The sequence below is a fragment of the Onychostruthus taczanowskii genome, unplaced genomic scaffold, assembly GCF_017590055.1.
Source record: "Onychostruthus taczanowskii isolate IOZ18803 unplaced genomic scaffold, ASM1759005v1 scaffold44, whole genome shotgun sequence".
Taxonomy (NCBI): Eukaryota; Metazoa; Chordata; class Aves; order Passeriformes; family Passeridae; genus Onychostruthus; species Onychostruthus taczanowskii.
The window spans coordinates 1,955,640-1,975,822 of NW_024501903.1; the positions used below are offsets into that span (position 1 = coordinate 1,955,640).

General features: G+C 45.9%; 3 protein-coding genes across 4 annotated transcripts; 1 reads left to right on the forward strand and 2 right to left on the reverse strand.

The window, feature by feature from the left end:
- The first annotated feature begins 1,468 nt into the window (after nt 1–1,468).
- LOC121340985 (thyroid hormone responsive) lies at nt 1,469–2,642 on the forward strand. Of its 2 annotated transcripts, none has more exons than XM_041414107.1 (2): nt 1,469–1,958; nt 2,241–2,642. In XM_041414107.1, exon 1 carries the CDS (start codon nt 1,539–1,541, stop codon nt 1,938–1,940), a length of 402 nt encoding a protein of 133 aa, XP_041270041.1. In that variant the 5' UTR covers nt 1,469–1,538; the 3' UTR covers nt 1,941–1,958; nt 2,241–2,642. The 2 variants fall into 2 exon arrangements, with proteins under 2 accessions (XP_041270041.1, XP_041270040.1); XM_041414106.1 differs by having other exon boundaries at nt 1,471–1,958; nt 2,236–2,642.
- A 1,484-nt stretch (nt 2,643–4,126) lies between these two features.
- On the reverse strand, nt 4,127–6,407 carry NDUFC2 (NADH:ubiquinone oxidoreductase subunit C2). The gene is made up of 3 exons (XM_041414197.1): nt 6,177–6,407; nt 5,152–5,298; nt 4,127–4,319 (listed from the first exon to the last, which is right to left on the reverse strand). Exons 1-3 carry the CDS (start codon nt 6,313–6,315, stop codon nt 4,270–4,272), a joined length of 336 nt encoding a protein of 111 aa, XP_041270131.1. The 5' UTR covers nt 6,316–6,407; the 3' UTR covers nt 4,127–4,269.
- A 2,258-nt stretch (nt 6,408–8,665) lies between these two features.
- ALG8 (ALG8 alpha-1,3-glucosyltransferase) lies at nt 8,666–19,854 on the reverse strand. The gene is made up of 13 exons (XM_041414100.1): nt 19,766–19,854; nt 18,802–18,880; nt 17,328–17,521; nt 15,812–15,921; nt 14,385–14,452; nt 13,721–13,847; nt 13,033–13,136; nt 12,791–12,911; nt 12,372–12,511; nt 11,803–11,942; nt 11,011–11,108; nt 10,523–10,595; nt 8,666–9,283 (listed from the first exon to the last, which is right to left on the reverse strand). The coding sequence occupies exons 1-13, from the start codon at nt 19,843–19,845 to the stop codon at nt 9,052–9,054; spliced, it is 1,566 nt and encodes a 521-aa protein (XP_041270034.1). The 5' UTR covers nt 19,846–19,854; the 3' UTR covers nt 8,666–9,051.
- Between the last annotated feature and the right edge of the window lie 329 nt (nt 19,855–20,183).

Genomic DNA, 20,183 nt, shown 5'->3' on the forward strand with positions numbered 1-20,183 from the left:
AGCAGAGACCTGAGGATATCAGTGCAGCTCCTGGGGGCCCTGATGGTCCTGAGCAGCCTCCCAGGGGCCCCAACCAAGGGCTGGGCCCCCGGGTCCAGCTGAGCCCAAAGCCAGCCATGCTGCACTCCTATGGTGGCTGTACTGTGCTCCAGCAGCAGTCCTTGTCTTCCTGCTCCTGCCATTCCTGCTGGCTGTGGCAGCTCCCCAGCTCTCCCCAGTGTCTCCCTGCAGGATGTGGGGGATGAGGTGTCCCATGTTTGGCTAATGGGTTCCCAGAGGCACAGAGGGGATTTGGAAAATATTCATGCCCCAAGGATGAGGAGCTGGGGAGCCATTGGAGTCTGCTGAGTCCCTGTCACTCCCAAACATTCTGCCATGATCACTATGAACAGCTTGGGAAAAGGTTGGGGAGCAGTAGGGCAAAGCATCCCCTGTGTCCCACAGTCCCACCCCTGTGTCCCACGGTCCCAGAGCCCTGTGATGTGCCTGCAGGTCCAGGAAGCTCCGCAGTGGCCCAGGTGCCCTGATGTGGCCAAGGCTCTGTCTGGCACCTGCACGGGGCCAGCAGCACCCACACTCCTTGGTGCAGCAATGGGCCCCATGGCAGGACACAAAGAGATGCCAGGAGACAAGGAAAGGGACAAGAGAGGTGGCAAGGACGGGTGGGGAAAGGGTGGGGAAAGGGTGGGTGGCAGTGCAGGCACCGGTCTGGGACACAGGGGGACAGAGGGAGAGCTGCCACCACAAGAGTTGCTTTTGCTCCCCCAGAATTGGGACAATGGCAAGGAAGCGATGGCCAACCGCCCTGGTGGCAGCAATGGCCCTGTGCTGCTGCCACAGGAGTTACACGGCATGGAGTCAGGTCCCAGTCCCTGCCCACATCCCTGCTGAGCTCAGGGGGAGATTGGGGACATTGGATGTTTCTGGGCACGAACATTTCTGGACAGCAGCAGGCTCCATTTTCCCCAGACACCCAGTGGGACAATGTTCCAGTGTATTTCCAGTGAGTTCCAGATTTCTGTATGTGTGCTAAAGGGGTTGCTCAATGTCCCTGGAGTGTTCACGTCCTGAGTGCATGGCAGCAGGAACGAGGGGAGGTGACGGTCCCCTGCAGCCTTGCCAAAGTGAGGGTCAGGAGCTGGACCCACACTCAGAGGACTCCAGTACTGAACATGTTGGGGGATTAAGATAACACAGGAGAGGATGGGAGAGGCCCTGGGCACCTCTCCTCCTTGCTACCCCCCCGTAGTTCCTGGCATGGGGAGGCAGCAGGACCCCCGGCCAGCTCGGGTGAAGGCCACGGGGAGGCTGGGCCAGGAAAGATTGCACAGAGCCAGGGACACAGCAGGGCCCAGCCCTGGCTGGGCTGGAGCCAAGCCCGACCCCAAGGGCATCCGGCCCAACCCCGGCTGGCAAAGGAGGACAGCAGGGGAAGAACGTGCCCCAGCACTGCATAAAAAGCCCCCGCAGGGACAGGGAGCAGGTGACACTCTCAGAAGAGCCCAGAGCAGCAGTGCCAGAGCTGTAGCAGAAGGGCCATGGAGCAGTACTTCTCAGCCACCCAGAAGATGGAGCAGGAGGTGATGTTCCCCAGCCTGCTCCGAGGGGTCTTCCCGCAGCAGGAGGGGGCAGCCCCGGCTGCAGAGAGCCGCACGGACCTCTACGAGCGCTACCAGCTCCTCAAGGCCATCAAGCCCATGGTGGAGAAAGGCCTGGCCTCAGTCGGTGACCAGAGCCCCAGCGGTGCCAACAGCGACGTGGACACATCCTTGGACAGCAGCGAGGCCGAGGATGCCCAGCTCGAGGAGCGCCTGTCCCACCACCTGACTGGCCTGCAGCAGGTCCTCACCCACCTCACCAGGGACACCAACGCCCTGACCCGGAGGTACAGCCAGATCCTGGAGCAGATCAACATCAGCGAGGGACAGCCCAGCTGGTGACCCTGTCCTGGCCTCCAGGTAAGACTTGGCAACATGAGGAGTCCAGGGGCAGCAAGGAAATGGGTGGCCTCCCTGTTGGGAGAGGTGCCCAACAGTGCAGGGCTGGGGACGTGCCTGGAAGGGCCTTGAAATGCCCCCTCAGCTGGGGGTGGATATCCCTCTCCATGCTGGAGGAGGGAACGTCTCCCATTGCTCTGTGCAGAGACTACAGGGCTTCGGGTCTGTGGGCTCAGGGCTGATGGTCTGTGTGTCCCCCTGGCATGATCCTTGGAGTAAAGGAATGCTGCTGTTGCAGGACAGGTGCTGGTGTCAGGAAGCACAAGACGTCCCCATCGCTGACCACTGCAGGCTCTTCCCAGTCACGCTGGCATTCCTCGCTCCATGGCAGCTGATCGGATCTCCCGGCACTGGCACTGACACCGGGGATGGTTGTGACCATGGCAGAACCAGACGGTGCCTTATCCTCATAGGAAGAAGCATCCGGCTGTGCTGGGAAGGCCATTGGAAGAGCTGCAGGCTCGTAGCCTGCTCTTTATTTTCAAAGAGTGGCACGAAGTTGGGAGTGTGGTGACGTGGCCCCGATCTCCAACAATCCCTTGAGATTGCCAAGCCCTTTTCCAGCTGGTACCTGGACTCCAAGGGCATTTCCCCCTTGGAACATAATAATAATAATTTTATTTCTGCTAATAAAAGACTCCATGGAAAGCCAGTTTTGTCAGTGTGCTTCTTTCACTCATGGTGTGCCCCAGGGAGTCATGCAACAGTGAGGGCAGCAGAGCTGTAGGTATCAGCACTTCTGGGGAGTGTCCTCCCTCAAGACCCCAGCTCCATGTCCAGACATCCCAACTTTGGGATACATTGGAGATTCTCATCAACTTGGTCTTTGTCAGCTGTATTCCTAGGAAAGCAGGACTTCTGGGTGCTGGTGCAGTGAGCTCCTTGGGTCTCTGCAGCCACAGAGCTGGTGTTTGGGCAGCCTGTCCTTAACTCACTGTCCTCCTGGGGACCTACCCTAGGCCATGGCTCAGGAGGAGGGAAATGTCACCTCATGTATGTCCAAGTGTCCACACGTTGTCCCCAGTGCCTCCTGCTGACACATCTCCCATGACTCTGGTTGTCCCAAACCCCTCAAAACTGTCCTTGTCCTCCCTTGAACCTCGCCAGGACCCTTTCAGAGAGGGCACTTCTGGGTCTGGCCTCAGCGCCCCTTCCAGAACCACCAGTCCCCTCACCAGTTCACACAGCCACAGCTGGCTGGAGACCCTGTCCCTGCTGCCCACACTGGAACAGGACAAGCCAAAGATTGTCGCCCTGATTTTTTAAGATTTTAAAAGCCTTCTGATGTTTATATTCTTGTATTAAACTTTTTCACAAACTTTCTGTGAACAACTTATTGTTTTGCATTCTTTTATAGAAGAAGAGAAACTTGATTGATTGTTAGTTTGGCTATTATCTTTGGAGTGGTGGCACTCTCACCCTCCAATCCACTGTCACCTTTAGAAATCTATAAATGTTGGAGTCAGAAAATAAACTTCGTTTTTCCTACCTTAAGAGCATCAACATATCTACCTCGTGTTATTTTGTGTCCTATAGCGACAAAAGACAGAGTGGTCTCAGCAGCAGAGAGAAATGGCCAGATCAGGAGAGCAGTGACCTGGCACAGGGCTCAGTGTGAGGAAGACAAGAGATAAAGACTGGTTTTGAACCAAAATGCTAATTTAGTAAGGAGCCCCCAAACCCAAATCAACAGAAGCTCCTCACCCCCCAAATATGATCAGTGTTTGGATGCAGGAGCTAGCAACCAAATGAGAAAACAGAAAGGTTGGATCCTTACTATCCACAAAGAAAAAGCAACATAATAATAAGTAACATAGAGATGGAATTAATTAGGAGATCATGTATTTTGTTAGCTGTTCAGAAAGAATTTCACAGCGAGACTTTGGGTACAGCATCTACAGGGGCTGGCCAAGAACATGTACAAGGGTCAGGAGAAATGCCACTGAGAAATAAAAAATATGAACTTACAGAACTGCTCTCTGGCTTTTATACAATATATGTTCTGTGAACAACTTTCCATTCTTGCAATTAAAACAACTGAAAAAAAACAATAATCAAACTTATTATTCTGTTACAAACATCAGACAACCATGTACTGACAAAGCATAAAAGAACAGAAGAGCAAATAATTAAACAATAACTATTTAATCAAGCTTTTATTACATGAAAGTGAGTAAAGTTTCATTTTTTAAGCCATGGACGGTTCAAGAGTTGCAGCCACCTTGCCAAAGTTCTCAGGATGGCCGGAGTTCATTCTGTGATGTGTGGCCACTCAGCGAATTGGGTGGAAATCCTCCAAGAGCTGCCCTATTCTTTTCTTTTCTGCAATAGGTGGGAAAACCTAATCAGCATTTGAGATCGATTTGGAAAATGTTTCATATTAAATCTTTGATGTTAACAAAGCCACCAAAAATCTGATTTTTGCTACCCATAGCAAATATTAGCTTGCTCTTGTAACTAAGTGCACAACTTTTTTTTTTTTTTTCCCATACAGCTCTCCACAGGTCCTTGTGGAGGAATCTCAGTAGTAACAGTTTTTTATTTCTACATATTCCTTCCAATATAGCATGATGCAGACCACAGTCCAACAGCCAGGTCACCAAACCCTACTGTGTTAGAAAATGGACAATTTTCACCCAGATTTGCGATTGCATCGTTGGGCTCAGCAACTGCATTTACTAAAAAAAACCCTCTTCTTCACCATTGCTCCAAGCCAACACCAATTCACGTTTCCTGCCATTCCTATTTATTTTTTTCACCTGCTCTGCTTGTTTTCTGAATATTCATCATGAGATTTCTGAATCCCCATGCAACAGGCATTTTACAGGAATAGACAATACAATTGTGAAGTTACAAGAATAAAACCTGTGAGTTCCAATTTCCATTATTTTTTCTTCAGTGGTACAAGTTCGGTCTATCCTTTTTTATTTTTTTTTGGCTCCACTACTTTTATACTAAAATGAGCTTTTAGGAGGAAGAGGTGGCCATTGATGTGTATCAACAGCTCAATAACAATATCAATTTTCACATCAGAAAATCCTTTAGACTGCTGCAATTTAGATTGTGAAGGAGCAGGGAAGCCCTAGCCCGGCAAAATATTTGCACCCAGGTTACGGCAGGCTGAGGTCTCTCCTAAAATACCAGCTGAGTGTACCTCCTGATCCCTGGAAGTCCACTGGATGGTGCCTGATGTACTCGAACAGCTCTCTGTCCACCTTGGCATGCATGTACTCGGCGCGTTTCACCAGATAGTAGCCAACAAAGCAGCCCAGGGTAGCTAACAGGACCTGGCGGTGAACACCTGCAGCAGGAGGAGAGAGGAATTGTCCCGAGCTCTCCCAGCTCCCTGCGGACCTCAGGCAGGGCTCCACTTTCCCCAGGCCCCCCAGACACTCCTGTCTCCCTGCTTTGCCCCTGTCAAGGTCCTCACAGTACCCACAGCTCCCACGGCCCCTGCCAGGCCCCACTTCCCTCAGGGCTCCCTCCCCTTCCCACCACCCTACCCCTCAAGGAGTCACCCCAGATCCCCTCCACCTCCAAACGAGGCCAGCCCCTTCCAATCCCCCAAATCCCTCACTTCACGGCTCCCACCCCTTAACTCCCATCCCCACAATTACACAGAGAACTCCCTTCCCCTCCAAGAGCTCCCCCCCCCGAACTCAGGGCTCCCTCTCTTGCCCTCCCCCCTTCATTTATGCCCCCACACCCTCCCTCTATCTCCCCATTCCCTTACCTCAGCGCTCCCTCCCCTTCTCAGCCCCTACATCCCTCTCGGTCACCCCAAATCCCATATACCCACTCCCGCAGCCCCCAAACCTCCTCTAGCCCCTCACTCCTGGCTGTTTCCCCTTCCCTCACCTTTATTTATCCTTCAGAGTGACCCCAAATTCCACACCCCCCCTTTCGCAGGCCCACATATTCCCTTTACCCACCCCTAGCCTGGGATCTCGGGGCTTCCTCCCCATCCCCAGCCCCTGTAACCCTCAAGGTCACCCCAAATCCGCCATCCCGCCCCCATTTCCTCTGCAGTTCCTCACTGCTAGCTGTTTCGCCTTTCTCCCTTCATTTATCCCTCAGTGACCCCAAACCCCACACAGGCCCTTCCGCAGCTCCTCACCTCCCTCCCCTCCCAGCCCGCTCCGTTCCCCCTCCCCTCAGGCTCCCCCCGTCCCCCCGCACCGGCTCCGAGGATGGGGCGCTGGTTAAAGGCGTTGTCCATCAGCGCCGACATCCACCCCGCGAACCCGAGCCACACCGAGCCCTTGTTGAGGAGGGGCGGCGGCGGCAGCGACCGCGACTCGTCGGGCAGGAACACCATGGCTGCGGCCCGCCGAAGGTGACCGCCGGGAGCGGTGCGGCGGCAGCGCCTTCCCCCGCCGGCCCGCGCCGTGCTCCCGCGTTCCGCTGCCTTCCCCGCTTATGGTTATTTTACCAAAAAAACCACCCCAAAATCCAACTCCCGCCCCACAAACCCATGCCCGCCACAAACTCCCAGGCTGAGCGGCCTTAGACGGGTCGGGGAGGGGGTTCCTGCATCCCTCACCCCGCTGGGTGAGCCGGCCCCACTGCAGGGCCAGCGAGGCCGGCCGGGAAGTAAATTAGGGGGTTAATTAAGCACTAAAATCGAACCCAATTAATTTTCAGAGCTCAGATTAAAGTCTGAGACCTAACCCACAGTGTTAGTTTTTTCGGTTTTAATTAATACGAAGTCACATTAAACCATTTGCCACTGTAGCAGGATTGACCGGAACGTTAAAGAAACCTGCATTAACAAGACATCACAGGTCCCAAAGGCTTCTCAGCTTCTTTCCTAAAAATGTATTGTTTAGCCTTTGTCCATGAGAGGAAAGCTCATGTCTTTACCAAGACTTTGATGGGTGAAGGTGTGGGTGTTAACGTCTTTGAAATGGCTCTTCATGTCTCTGCTGACTTAGGGCAGCGGGTTTGCTGCAGAGCCCGGACACCTCGGCCCCTGAAACAGACAAGGGGCTGCACAAGCCCGAACCTCTGAGCTTTGGGGTACAACAGCGGGTTCAGGGGGCAATGTGCGGTAGGCAGTTCGGGAAGGCTGCACCTTCCTAATGCCTCAGCAACGGGGAAGGAAGAGGGAAACGTGAGCTGGGAATTTAGCATCAAGGGAGGCTGCGCCCTCCGAACCTCGAGGGAAAAACCCCTGTGGGTATGTGCCCCAGTGGACTCTTCCCCTTAATTCAAATAAAGCTGAAGGACTTAGCTTTTTGGATATAGACTTCTGGTGTTTGTGGATTTTCCTGACATCCACACAGGAGGAGGTTGAGCAGTTGCTGCTCCACAGTAGGAGATGCTTCAGCTGAACCTGGGATCATTGGGATGGTACAATGGTGATGCAAGGCCACTTCCACAGTCACAGGTTTAACTTCACAGAATCACGAAATAGTTTGGGTTGGAAGGGACCTAAATGGTCATCTACTCTCAACACCGTGCCATAGGCAGGGAGAATTTCCACTGGACCAGGTAGCTCTATCCAACCCAGCTTTGAACACTTCCAGGGATGGCACACCCACAGCTTCTCTGCCTGGCCTCTTGGAGGATTTCAGGATGTGCACGGCTAGAGAAGAGCCAAGAGGGGCGTCTGTAGGGGTTTTTTTCATATTACCATTTCCCTACACAGGGCAGCATAGCAGACAGATAAACACAAGCATTGTGGATGCCTCACCCTGAGCACAGCTTTGAGGCTTGGAGCTGAGATAAAATATAGGTGCAAGAAGCATCCTGGCACCATTGGCAGCCACAGCAGCTAAAACAACATGGATAGTGTAAAAAAAGCAGAAACTATGAGAAAATAATGAAAACCAAAGTGAGAATGTCTTGAATATGAACTCACTGGCAGTGAACACTTGAAATGTACAAAGTATTTGGCTACAGAAACATCCACAGTGATTACCTGTTGCCCTAACAAAAGCCAATCTATTTTAAACATCCCAAATATTCAAAGAACTCAAAAAGCATAACTATCCCCTTGGCTATCCTTGAGGAAGGGGTCCCATATTTCAGCTAACATAGAGGAAAGTTCAAAAACTACTGTCAAAAATAGTAATAGTAGTAATAAAAAAATCCACCCCTCTCTCTTCCCAGTTTTATATCAGCACTGGAATCTAAACCAGACCCCAACATCAGAGCAACATCTTCTAGGGATGGTTATGTAGGGTTTAAAAGGTATAACTATTTACTGCAGAAGTAACCGCTATCCTTTGTTTTCTGCCTCTCTGCCTCTGTGGAATCATGTTCCTCAATCCACCTTTTCATTAAGTCATTACAGGAACTATGGACACTTGATCTTTTGTTAGAGTTGTAGAATTTTAAAGGAATTACAAATACAGCTAAGGCAGCCATATTATCTGGTACATTTAATAGCCTTAGAATACTTCTTCATTTGTGTAGCATGCCTCAATTTGGTCATCTTGTCTTCAAAAAAGAGCTACTAGAAGAATATGAAAACCTATTTGCAAGGTATCTATGAAACAAGGAGATCAACAGGACATGGACAGACTGAAATTTGATATCTGAGTGTGCAAGAGTTTGACAAAGCACCTCAGGACAAGTTTCCAGCTACACACTACATCCTTAGTTGTTGAGGGTGTCCCTCAAAAGCAGGGTTTAGACAGGAGCAGAAATAATGCAAGAAATGCTCAAACAAAAAATACCAAGTTTTTAATTTACAAATTCCATAGAACACAGTTACAATGCTCTCCTACACAGCAGTCATCCCTTGTAATTTGCCACACCAACTTCTGTCCAAATACAAACCGTAATGGGAAAATCAGACAGGTTTTCCTCAGGACAGCAGTCTGGACCTTGTTAAGTTTCACAGTTTACCCACAGCCCTCCCTGTCACTGTGACAGTGCTTCTGATCAGAGGTATCCTCGTTGGGCAGTACAGGAGTGCTGGAAGAGCTCTCGTGTGGCGATGGCACACGTACATTGTGTCCCATCTTGGACGGCCTTGTGACAACCCCTCACTGTGCCAGGAATCCCCTCCAAGGGGTATCCTGGGACTGGTCCCAGCACTGTGGCTTTACTCAGCCTTTTGTCTGACAGGAATTCTCTCAGTCAAGACAGAGACGTAGAGTTTCAGCCAAGCGTATGTGATTCCCAGAGCACAGTACACAGAGGTCAGCAACAGGGGGACAAAAGGGAAGTGCTGTTTCCAGGCGGTCAGGGGAAATATGATTTCACAGAAGATCTCCAAGGGCACTAGTTGGATGAGGTAGATTGTTTCAAGCCAGTTTAGTAGAGCTTTCTCTCTCCTGTCAGAGAAATTAAAAAAGAGGTAGTGTTAAAATATATGTTAACTAAAAATAACTATTATGTTTTTCAGCTACCCCAGTCAAAGCTAATCTCCCATTAGATCACCATAATGGTTTAAATAACAAGTTAAAGAGTTTGAGAAGGAAAAAAAACAGTGTGATAACCAAGAGTACAGCTTAATGTCCTTATCAAGTTCCAGGATGCCTTGGAAGCCTAAGGAGAAATCTCATCAATTGCTCTGCTTTACTTCACTCTGTTTCAGTGAACAACTGAACAGCCCTTCATACAAAGACTCGTTCCACCGAAGTTGTTCTACAACAAAAGACTGGAAATGTCAGATTTTTTAACCTCTTCCCCCAAGCTTTCTGTAGGATGGACTTTTCTGTGAGCTATCCCTCTTGCAAAGGACAGATGGCAGGAGTTTACTGCAGGTAGTTTAAAGGGAATTTCATGTTTTGGCAAGTTAAAAACAAGAAACTTGCAAAAGCTCCCTCTCTTAACAAAAACTAAGCTCCTATGGAGTTTTTTAGCTAGCACTCTTGAGACAGAATGACCAAATTCTTAAATAAAGAAAATCACCTACAAAAGCAGGTGCCTGAGGTACTGAATACATGTTTACAGTACTTCATTACAGCTTGGGTTTGCTCTCAAAAGTTTGGGAAAGAGGGAAGTGGGAACTGCAGGGGTTGTAAGGATAAGCACTATCTTTGGCCAAGTGGTAAGAGATCCACAGGCTGTGAAACTACTTTGGCAATTCTATGTTCTGCCAACCAAATACTTGTAGTTTTGTTGACGAATTACAGCTTGCAAATGAATATTATTCACAACCTGTCCCTTCCACACATTAAAATACCAACCAATACTGCAAAAACCCACAGTACAATAAGATAAACCATCTGCAGACAAATCACTGTCGTAAATGCTAGAACACCGAATTAAATCCTCAGAGGTTACAGCATCACAGCTCCACACTTTAACAAAGCATGAGGCAGGTGGGGATCCACAGCCTCCTGGGACTAACTGAGCAGCTATCACAATAACCAGGACATGCTGCAATAATCCTAATTTAAGCACTGCCTTCTGAGAACAGAGGCAGCAGCATCTTTTGATTAGTAACCCCTTAATTTGACTCTTCAGCATCAGTTTTCTGTGCTGCTTGACCCTTATGACAATGGCTGTTCCCAGCTCCAGAAGAAATGTTGTTGCTCCTGGCACTGAGATCAAATTTCTTTAATTACCTGAACAGAGATTTCAATGAAGAGAAGCTATAAACAGTAAACAGCAGCATAAGCAATATTTTAATTGGAAGTTCTGGAAAACAAAGAACATTATGTACTTTTAAAATTAATTATAAAAAATGTTTGCCATATATACATATATATATATATAGTAGTATCTTTCAATCTTACTAGTCACATTTGCATTATCTGGCTTTATTTTCTCCAGACCTACATGTTTTACTGCTTAGAATGCATAAAAATAAGCATAAACATTTACTAAAGCAAATGTCAAGCATTTGCAATACACTTACTTCAATTATCTATAAACATACTGAACACAACAATTATAATTACTATTTGAGATAGCACTACAAATAAGGTTTTCCTTTTCTAAAGAAAACACAAACAACTGGGAAGTGACTAAAGCCAAAATGACAACCAAATCAAGACTATTTAGCTCTATGTTGCAAACTGTATAAAAATTAACTAATAGAAGAACGTTTTACCTGGTGCTGTGAACAACAATGGAAAAAGTGAGAAATGCCCTGTTGTTGCCAGAATCAAGTAGATGCCAGCATCCTTGGCTCTCTGAATAGACAATAAGCTAAAAATGGCAATAAATTGTTATGTGTTTGTGTTTTAGCAAAGAAACCAAATTTCAGCAGAATACAATACAATTGACTGAAGACTCAAGAACAAGTGAAACAGTTTCATAGTACCCCCATCCCTGCTAACACTGCACCTGTGATGAAGTCTCCTGCTTCCAAACCATATGGCCTCACAGATAAAAACACAGGGGAAAAATCAGCCAGGAAACCCTCCCTCAGAAAACCACACACCCACTGAACAAAACTATCAGCAAGGCCCAGCAGAAAACAAGAGCTTAAACATCACTAAATATCTGAGGAAGGAAAACATTTAGTGATGAAAAAGTTTGTAGCAATAGTGGTTAGGCAGTTTATGAACTACAGCTTCTGTTCTACCCTAGGCAGGCATGAAGCTCTTTTGGTAGAAACTGTATTGTTCTGGTCAAGCACAGTGCAGAAGATCTCTTTCCTCAGCTGGCTCCTGAGCAATCTATCCAGCATTTTAAAATATGAACCACAGCACCTATCAAGCTTTGAACTGTACCCAAAATTAATTTACTTTAAGTGCACTACACTGTTACAGCTTAAGGTATTCTATAAAAGAGTTCCTCTTCTGAAATACACTGAAAACAAAGTCATTTCCTTCGAGGATTCCTCAACAAGTGGCTGCAGGTTCAGTTTGGCCAACTACTCTGTACCAAATTGGCTTACCTTAAAGGCAGAATAGCAAGGAGTATTGCTTTCTCATGCACGTGCCAGCCAAACATGAAGGAGCTCAACGCACAAAGAACAAGGCACTGTAGAAAGCCTCGGGGCCCTTGAGGTTTAAACCAAAGACAGAAGACAGAGGGCTAGAAACAACAGGCAAAAACAGGACTTCAGTGAAAAGTTGGGCAATCCTGAAGACAAGCCATTGTCCAAAGAGATTGTCAATGTTACTAAACACCACTGCATCCAGGTTGTGCTTGTGTGGCACAAGTGTTATATTGCACTGGAGGAAATCAATCCATTTGGATGTAGGAGTAGAGACTGAAGGATTTTTGTTGAACTATCAGGAGGGAAAAGCAGACTGGAAGACCACAGCCAACTCCCCGCTATTTGTACTGCATGCAAAAATTGTCTGCCAATCTAAGCCACCAAACACATTTTATCAGTCACTACATATTAGTAACAATGTATCTGTTGTCCCAGAATTAAAATTCATATGAAGTGCATACTATCAATTAAAACCTACTAGAGACAAAACACAAAAAAATTCAAAAAATATTAGTTGTTCTTACCAATATAGCTATGAAAGTAAAGATTAATGTTGCCAGTGGAGTCACTGAAGGGAGGACAGTGTGCTGAAACTCTTGAACCAGCCCTCCTGTCATGGAGGCTTTAGGGATTTTTGTACCATCAAGCAAATTGCATTTCAACCCTAAAAACAAAACAAAAAAAGCACAAACTGATAAATTCTAATAAAGAAAATGAAGTATCTGAACTAAGTACATGGCCAAGTTTTTTCTTTTTTTGAAGGATGGCAGAGGGAACTGATTGATCTCTGACCTATTGATGATGCACCAGATTATGTGGACAACCATACGATTTATGGCAATCTGAAAACATAATTTACTGCCTACATTTCAAATGGGGAAGAATAAAATCCAGAGAGCTCTATCTGCAAACAGGCACCAAAAAGCAAGATTAACATACTGACCAAGAATTGTCAGTGCTTTATCCATGGCATTATACAAAGCCCAGAAGTTGGGGGCCCAGTAGGCATGGCAGAGACCTCGCTTGAAAGGGAAGAGCCGTGAAATGACTTGAGGCAGCTGACCCTACAGAAAACAAGACCAAAGAAATGGCCGCTTTAGATGAGACATGGTTTACACAACACAATTTTGATAACAAAATTTTCTAATTGTTCAGGGGAATAGTATGTGAAAAAGGGGTTATTACCAATACTAGGAAGGGTCCCAGTGAAAGAGCAGAAACAAGACAGACAATCAGTGCCAGAAGAGTTACATGAAGAAAGCTGAAACTTCTCCACTTCAGGGATCCATCTACGAGAAACAAAAGATTAAGGAAACAGCTGCTGTGGGAAGTGGGAAAGGAGACAAAGCATTCCTCACTGACAAGGAATTGCTAGCACCTATCCAAAAGGGGCACACAGCTCTTTTATGTCAATATATTCAGTTTCTTCCTTCAACAGCTGGCATTTCTTTTGCCCACATTGCAGCTCCTGCATTATACAAGCTTTCAGTATTTTCCAAACTTACTTTCCCTGTTCACATGAGGAGTATCAGGCATGTTTCAGTGCTAAAAAGTGGGGAGACACTCAAAGAAAGTCTTTGAAATAGTTTCTAATACTAACTGTTCCATACCCAGAATAATTATTATGGCTTCTAAGTGATACCTGCAGCTTGTTCATGTTGATTTTTCTTAACAAAGAGCTCTTAAAGGAACAGGAATTCTACAAAACAGATTTATTTCAAAGATCCTTCAAGATCCTAACAATTCTGCTCTCAAGAAGAATTTTTGTTTGAGCCATTTTGTTCCAATTCTATCTGCAGGTCTTGAGTGCTCCCCTAGTTCCAGTGAATAACACAACTCCCCCTGAAAGCCAGTGAGGAAGACCCCATCTTACCTGCATTATTTGCAGTAAAACAGTAGGATCGTAACAAATAAACACCATACGCTGGGGCCACATACACGTAGATGTGTTTGAAATGCAGGAGAACAGCAAAAAGAAGAGCACCCTCCAAATACCTTTTCTGAAAGAAAACAAAACTTTGTTTTCTCTTTTTAGTCACTTTTCTAAGTGACTTTTCTCTTTGTAGTCACTTTTAATGATCCTCTGTTTTAATCCTAAGGTGATGGGACATTTGTTATAAGTATTAAAAAGAGTATTTACTTCAAATTACGAATTCAGTAGTGTTATGCGTAACAGTTATGGACAAGGAACTATCCTCTCACACAATCACCTCTTCAGAGCTTCAGAAGTATGCTTTCTAAGGACTGGTGATTTGGAAGAAGACATAAAGGCCAAGAAATGATGCTACATTGCTCAGGGGTAACACTGAATATAGCTTTCTTACAGGGAACTGCAATGCTGCAGCATCAGCAAGCAATTATGGTGAGTTTGAAGTTTTTCCTCTCCACCACAAACTCAATAAATAATTAGACATCCAGCTTCACACGGCTCAACATGAAGCCACTACCATTGCCCACAACACGAGCAGCCCCATGAATTGAATTAATGCACCCAAAATACACATGGCAACAAACAGACAAGAGTCACTTGGGTTTACCTGACACAGCCGAGCAACAGAAAGAAGCATCAGCCCAAAGAGGAAGCCATTGTACTGGAAGTGAATATCTGAACTTGAGTCAAGGAATAAAGCAAGTTTTCTATACTACTATGTGTTCTGGAGGAGACTCGAAGTTTTGAGGAATAAATTCAAATGAAAACAGAATTTAAATCAAGAAAGCAGCCTTAAATTTATAGCACATAGACACAAGTCATTATTTAACCTTACCTCTATGTACTGTCAGACACAAATTACACTAATGCTGGCATATCACCTTGCTGAAATGAAACACAACAATCTACACATATATTGTGCAGATTTTGTAATATAAAACTAAAATGGTTAAATCTCCACTTTAATTTTAAAGTTATTAGTTTCTGCCACACATGGTGACAACAGCCCTCACTTTTCTACCACTTCCAAGTATGGAATATACACAAGAACTATGAGAGAGAAAATTAAGTCTTTCCTTTAAATGCACACTGTGCTAAGACTGATTTGCAGGAACTGCAGTTTCCAGTTATTTTTATATAGGATATGGACCTGTTGGAGGGCATTCAGAGAAAGCCAGTGAGATAATCAGAGAGCTGAAGCACCTCTGCTATGGAGACAGGCTGAGATAGTTGGGGTTATTTCAGTCTGAAAAAGGGAAGATGCTGGGGAGAACATGCAGCTCCTTTAGAAGGTGCTCTTAGAGAGCTGGACAAGGACTTTTGACAAGGGCATGGAATGACAGGGCAAGGGGGAATGGTTTTAAACTAAAAGAACAGAGATTTAGATTGGATATTAGGAAGAAATTCTTTATTGTGAGAGTGATGAAGGATTGACACAGGTTGCCCAGAGAAGTTGTGGATGCCCCATTCCTGGAAGTGCTCAAGTCAGGCTGAATGAGGCTTTGAGCAACCTGGTCTAATGGAAGATGTCGCTGCCTAAGGCAGGGGGTTGGAACTAAATGATCTTTAAGGTCCTGTCCAAACCAAACCACTCTACAATTCCATTATTCTTCTTTAGAAAGTCTTCCTAATTCCCATATAAAGTTAAACCAATTGAATACACTCTGAATCTTAAAACACTTTGAAGATTTTCCTTGCCACAGGACAAACTTGGAACCACACTCAGAACACAGAGCCACTCTGCTAATACTCCAGTAGGTGTGCAGAGGAGGAACAGCCAGCAGAACAGGCACACTGCTGCCAGACTGGTTGGTCCTCCTCCACTTCTGGCAAATCAGACCAAGGACTGACTAACTTCCATTTGCCAAATAGTAATTCTAATGAAAACAAAGTTATTTAACTAATCCCAGAAAGAAATCCAGCAGTGTTACTTGCTATGACAGCAATAATAATATAGGATTATGCCACACACTGTAAGAGGTTGTTAAAAAACCAAACAAACCATGAACAACCCACAACGGTTTGAAAGGATACGATCCACAATTAACAACCCAAAATTCCACAAGAGCAGAACGGCAAGAATAAATGTTGGTTTTTCCAGGATATCCTTTGCAGCTCGTTTTCCATTTATACATCTGCAGCACCTAAACAAGAGCAGATGAAACAGAAGCTTTAGTTCAAACATACAAGCAAAAACATTGTTGGTTGTAAGAGTTAACACTTTGAAGTTTGCCACTTTACCAGGATGCAAGGCAACAATAAAATTATTGCTAAATTTATCAAAGGCAGACAGTATCATGAACAAAGTTTAGCAAAAAAAGGATTTTCAATTTCAATAGCTGTGGTGTGTTCCACCTGCTAAAGCTTACATTACATAACAGCCTCAGGTTCGAGTCTCCCATTCAGTAAGTGTAAAGTTGTCACAGGCTGCTTGCCATCACGAGCAGTGTATTGCTGCTTTTGGACACAACACAGGGAGTTGTATTTAAGGTCCTCAGCTGGACATGGACCCCTCCCTGGCTACTGCTGCCCCCTGCCATATTATGAGTTATTTCTGTTGGTTAAAAACAACCTATTACTTCTCAGTGTGAAGCAATATGGTTCATATGACTTCTGAAAGCAGTCTTAAATCACATAAAGAAGTTACAGATCATCTGTGTTGAAATACTATTAGTGCAATATCCCTGCCATGAGCAGAACACCTTCCACTAGAATGGGTTGCTCAAATCCCCACCCAACCTGGCCTTGAATTTTTCCAGGCAAAGGGCATATACCATCTCTTTTGGCAAAAAGACCCTGAGCCTTCAGCCTCACATTCACACATCTGTGAGTCAAAACAATAAAATCATAACGCAAAGCTACCTAGCATAAAGAAAGTAAATAAAGGAGCTTAGGCATGGCTCAAATCAAAGAATTTCCTACCCAGGTTTTGAGCAGAAAAAGAATAAAATGATGAAAGATCTTATAGCCAAATCATTAAGGTGAGCAATGTATTTCTCAGAACAACCCCCACACTCTACTCTTTAGGGATAAGGTAAGTAATTCTTCATAAAGTCAGGCCACACTGAAAGCATCCCATCCTAATTACATCAGACTTGGAACAACCAGTTTATCATCAAAACCACTGGAGCAACTTTGCACATTTGATGATACTGCCATTTTGTGACAGATTTCCGTTATGCTTCTAGAAGAACAGAGTCATAAGAAAGGCAACAGGAAAAAACTTGTTCTGAGCACACCAGCTGTTCTGCAACTCCTACAAAATGAGTCCAGTGACAGAAGCAAAGCTAAGTATAACACATGAAACAGCAGCTGGTGTCCAAGGGCCTGCAAATCCATCACATGTAGTACAACTGTATCTCCAAGAAGAACACGTTATCTTGTGTTTAGCAGTGTATTCCAAGATTCTCCTTGAACAGGTTCAAGCAACTCTGGCAGTTTCCTTCCTTTGCAAGCTTATTTGCACAAATAGTTACTTGTTGTGTCTACAGAACAAGCCCACACATGAAGGACTACCCACTGTCCCTAAAATCAGAACATTAAGACTTACTCATGAACTGCGTATATGAAGAGGGTATCTGTAAAGATGACAGAAAGCCTTTGGAAGAAGATGGTTGCACGACTGGTGTAATTCAAGTTTTCAACAACCAACATCTGGGGGTCAAAGTACTTGGCAATGTGAGAGAGTACGTATTCAAACCAAGCAAAAAATGGTGGATAATCCAGGGTCCATTCTGAGGTCGCCTAAAGACAAAATAAGATTAAACAGTTGGTAACAAACAGTGCTGTTTGCAGTCCTTCAGGTACAGCTCACTGCAGCAAACCAGCTAATGCATTTTCTCTCAGTACCCTCTATCTAACTCAAACCACTCCACAAATAGCTCTGTGGTGCTTTAAGCTGTTCTCCTGCAGTACTGGTAGAGATGTGACATTTCCTGATTAGCAGGAAAAGATTAGACAGCATCTTGTGCACCTGCACTTAACCAGTATATAACTGTTTGTTATCTATAAATCTATTTATAGTAACAGGGCCATTATTACAAAATCTCAGTAAAATAGCTCAGAGCCAATATTTGTCTATATTGGAGTGATCACCAACACAATCAGCCTTGCTCCAACCTCAAAATTACATTCACTCATCAGTTAACAAGTCTTAACTCTCACAACCACATCAAGATCAAATGGCATTACATGATCTCTTCCCATAAGGACAGTTGTTATGCTCTGACCAAGAATTAACTCCTTGGCTGTGGAAATAGGAGAGGAAGAGGCATGAACAGAGCAGGCTGGGATGGGGTATATTTTTCAGTGAGCATGTTCCCAAATGCTTATGCTGTATTGATGAAAGGCATCCTATGTTCTGGCACGGGGTTAATGCTGGCATTATAAAAATTTGCTTGTCACACAGTCCTTGGATCAGTCCTACAAAGTTCTGACCTGCACAAATCATTTACTTCTAGATGCTTATGTGGAGTACAAGACACTACAGTATCTATCTATCTATCCTGTACTCCAGCAGATACCAGGGGACAGATTAAAACCCAATTAGGTAGGCTGAGTCTATGACAAACCCAAATTTGTCTAGATAAAAATCAATGCATGCTACTAGCACACCAGCAAAGGCTGAAAACTTGAATAGTGATTGATTTCATAATGGCAAGATGTATATATGCATTAGCATGACTCACTCTTTATTCTGGTAACTGTGTATCAGCAATGAGAACAGCATAGACACCAGCAATTTAAGAGTACAATGCAACTTGCTCTGGTGCTACACAGCTTTTCCAATAACCCAAGTGCCTTAATTGCTTTTCCCACTTTGCCTTAATAAGTACTTGCAGCTTCCCCAGCTAACTTTCATTTTTTTAGCTAAATGCTACACAAGGCCAGCAAATTGTGACTGGCATCTTTTTGTCCCACTATATGACACTCAGCAACCATCCCTTCCAGCATTCACAAGGTCTGTCCTACCCAATGTGCTTGTAATTCATACACAGCTAAAAACACCCCAAACCTGTGCTTACCTCGTAGTACCACTGAGAGAGGGGCAAGCTGTGGGTGATGGCAAGCCAGTTCCTATGGACTTCAAAATCTGTGGAGTAACTACAGAAGGTGAATGTTAAGTCACACACATGCATGCACTAAGAAGGGAACAAAATCAGAGCACATCACCACATGCAGATAAGGAAGCCTCTATTTACCAGTTCTAGGATGCTACTGTGATCAAGTAACTGAAACAGTAAAAACGATGCTGCTTAAGAACTTTGTGTAAAAGATGTATCATAGAATGGGCTGGGCTGGGAGAGACCCTAAAAGCCATCTCCTTCCAACCCCCTGCCATGGGCAGGAACATGTTCCACTAGACCAGGTTTCTCAAAGCCCCATCCAACCTGGCCTAGAACACTTCCAGGGATGGGGTATGCAGAGATTCTCTGGGCAGCCTGTGCCAGTGTCTCACCAACCTCACAGTAAAGATTTTTCTCCTGACGTCTGATCTAAATCTCCCATTTTATTTAGTTTAAAACCACTCCTCCTTGTCCCATGACTGACCATGTAAAAAGTCACTAACACAGGTGCTCATAGGGCAAGAACTATTTATAGCTTGGCTTTTTCGGACAATTAATGCGAAATTCCAAGTCCTAACTGAAACTTAATGGCAATTTGTTAGGGGTTTTTCTCAGTATAAAAACTTAAAGTTACAAAACATTAATGTTTCAGCACACTTTCAGCCTTCCCGAAGAGCAGCCATCCGGAACGGGCCAGGAGGGCTTCCAAAGAGGAAAGGAAAGCTGTGCCACGCGGCGGAGGCAGCGCCGCCTCGCTTCCCTCACGAACCCGGCAGTCACAGGGACCTCCAGGGTCTCCTCAGGACCGCGGCGCCACGCTGCCCGCGCCCGGCCGCCCTCGGGGGTTCGCGGCAGCCCTGCGCCACCCGCCCCCGTCCCGTCCCCGTCCCGTCCCCGTGCGGTGCACAGGGAAGCTCCTTACTAGGCGGGGATGAGGAGACACTTGAGGAAGGACACGCCGAGCGCCAGCACGCGGAACCAGCCGCGGCCGCCCGCCGCCATGGCGCGCCCCCCGACCTGCGCATGCGCCGCCGCCTGCCGCGCGGGTTTGAAGCGCGCGCGCCCGCTGCGCTCGCGGCGTCGGGAGCGGGGCTGCGCGTGCGCGGGGAGGGCGGGGCTCCGTGAGGGGCTGGAACGGGCGCGAGTTGGAAGGGAGGAAATTTCGGATATCAGAAATTTAGGGTATCAGAAATTCTTTGCTGTGAAAGTGGTGAGGCACTGGCACAGGAAACGGTTAATGATTAGCCCGCACGAACACAGAAAAATAACGCAATGAGAGAACGCCTGAGACCAAAAATCGGCACTGGATCAAGAGGCGCAGGAAGAATGAGTGCATGGAC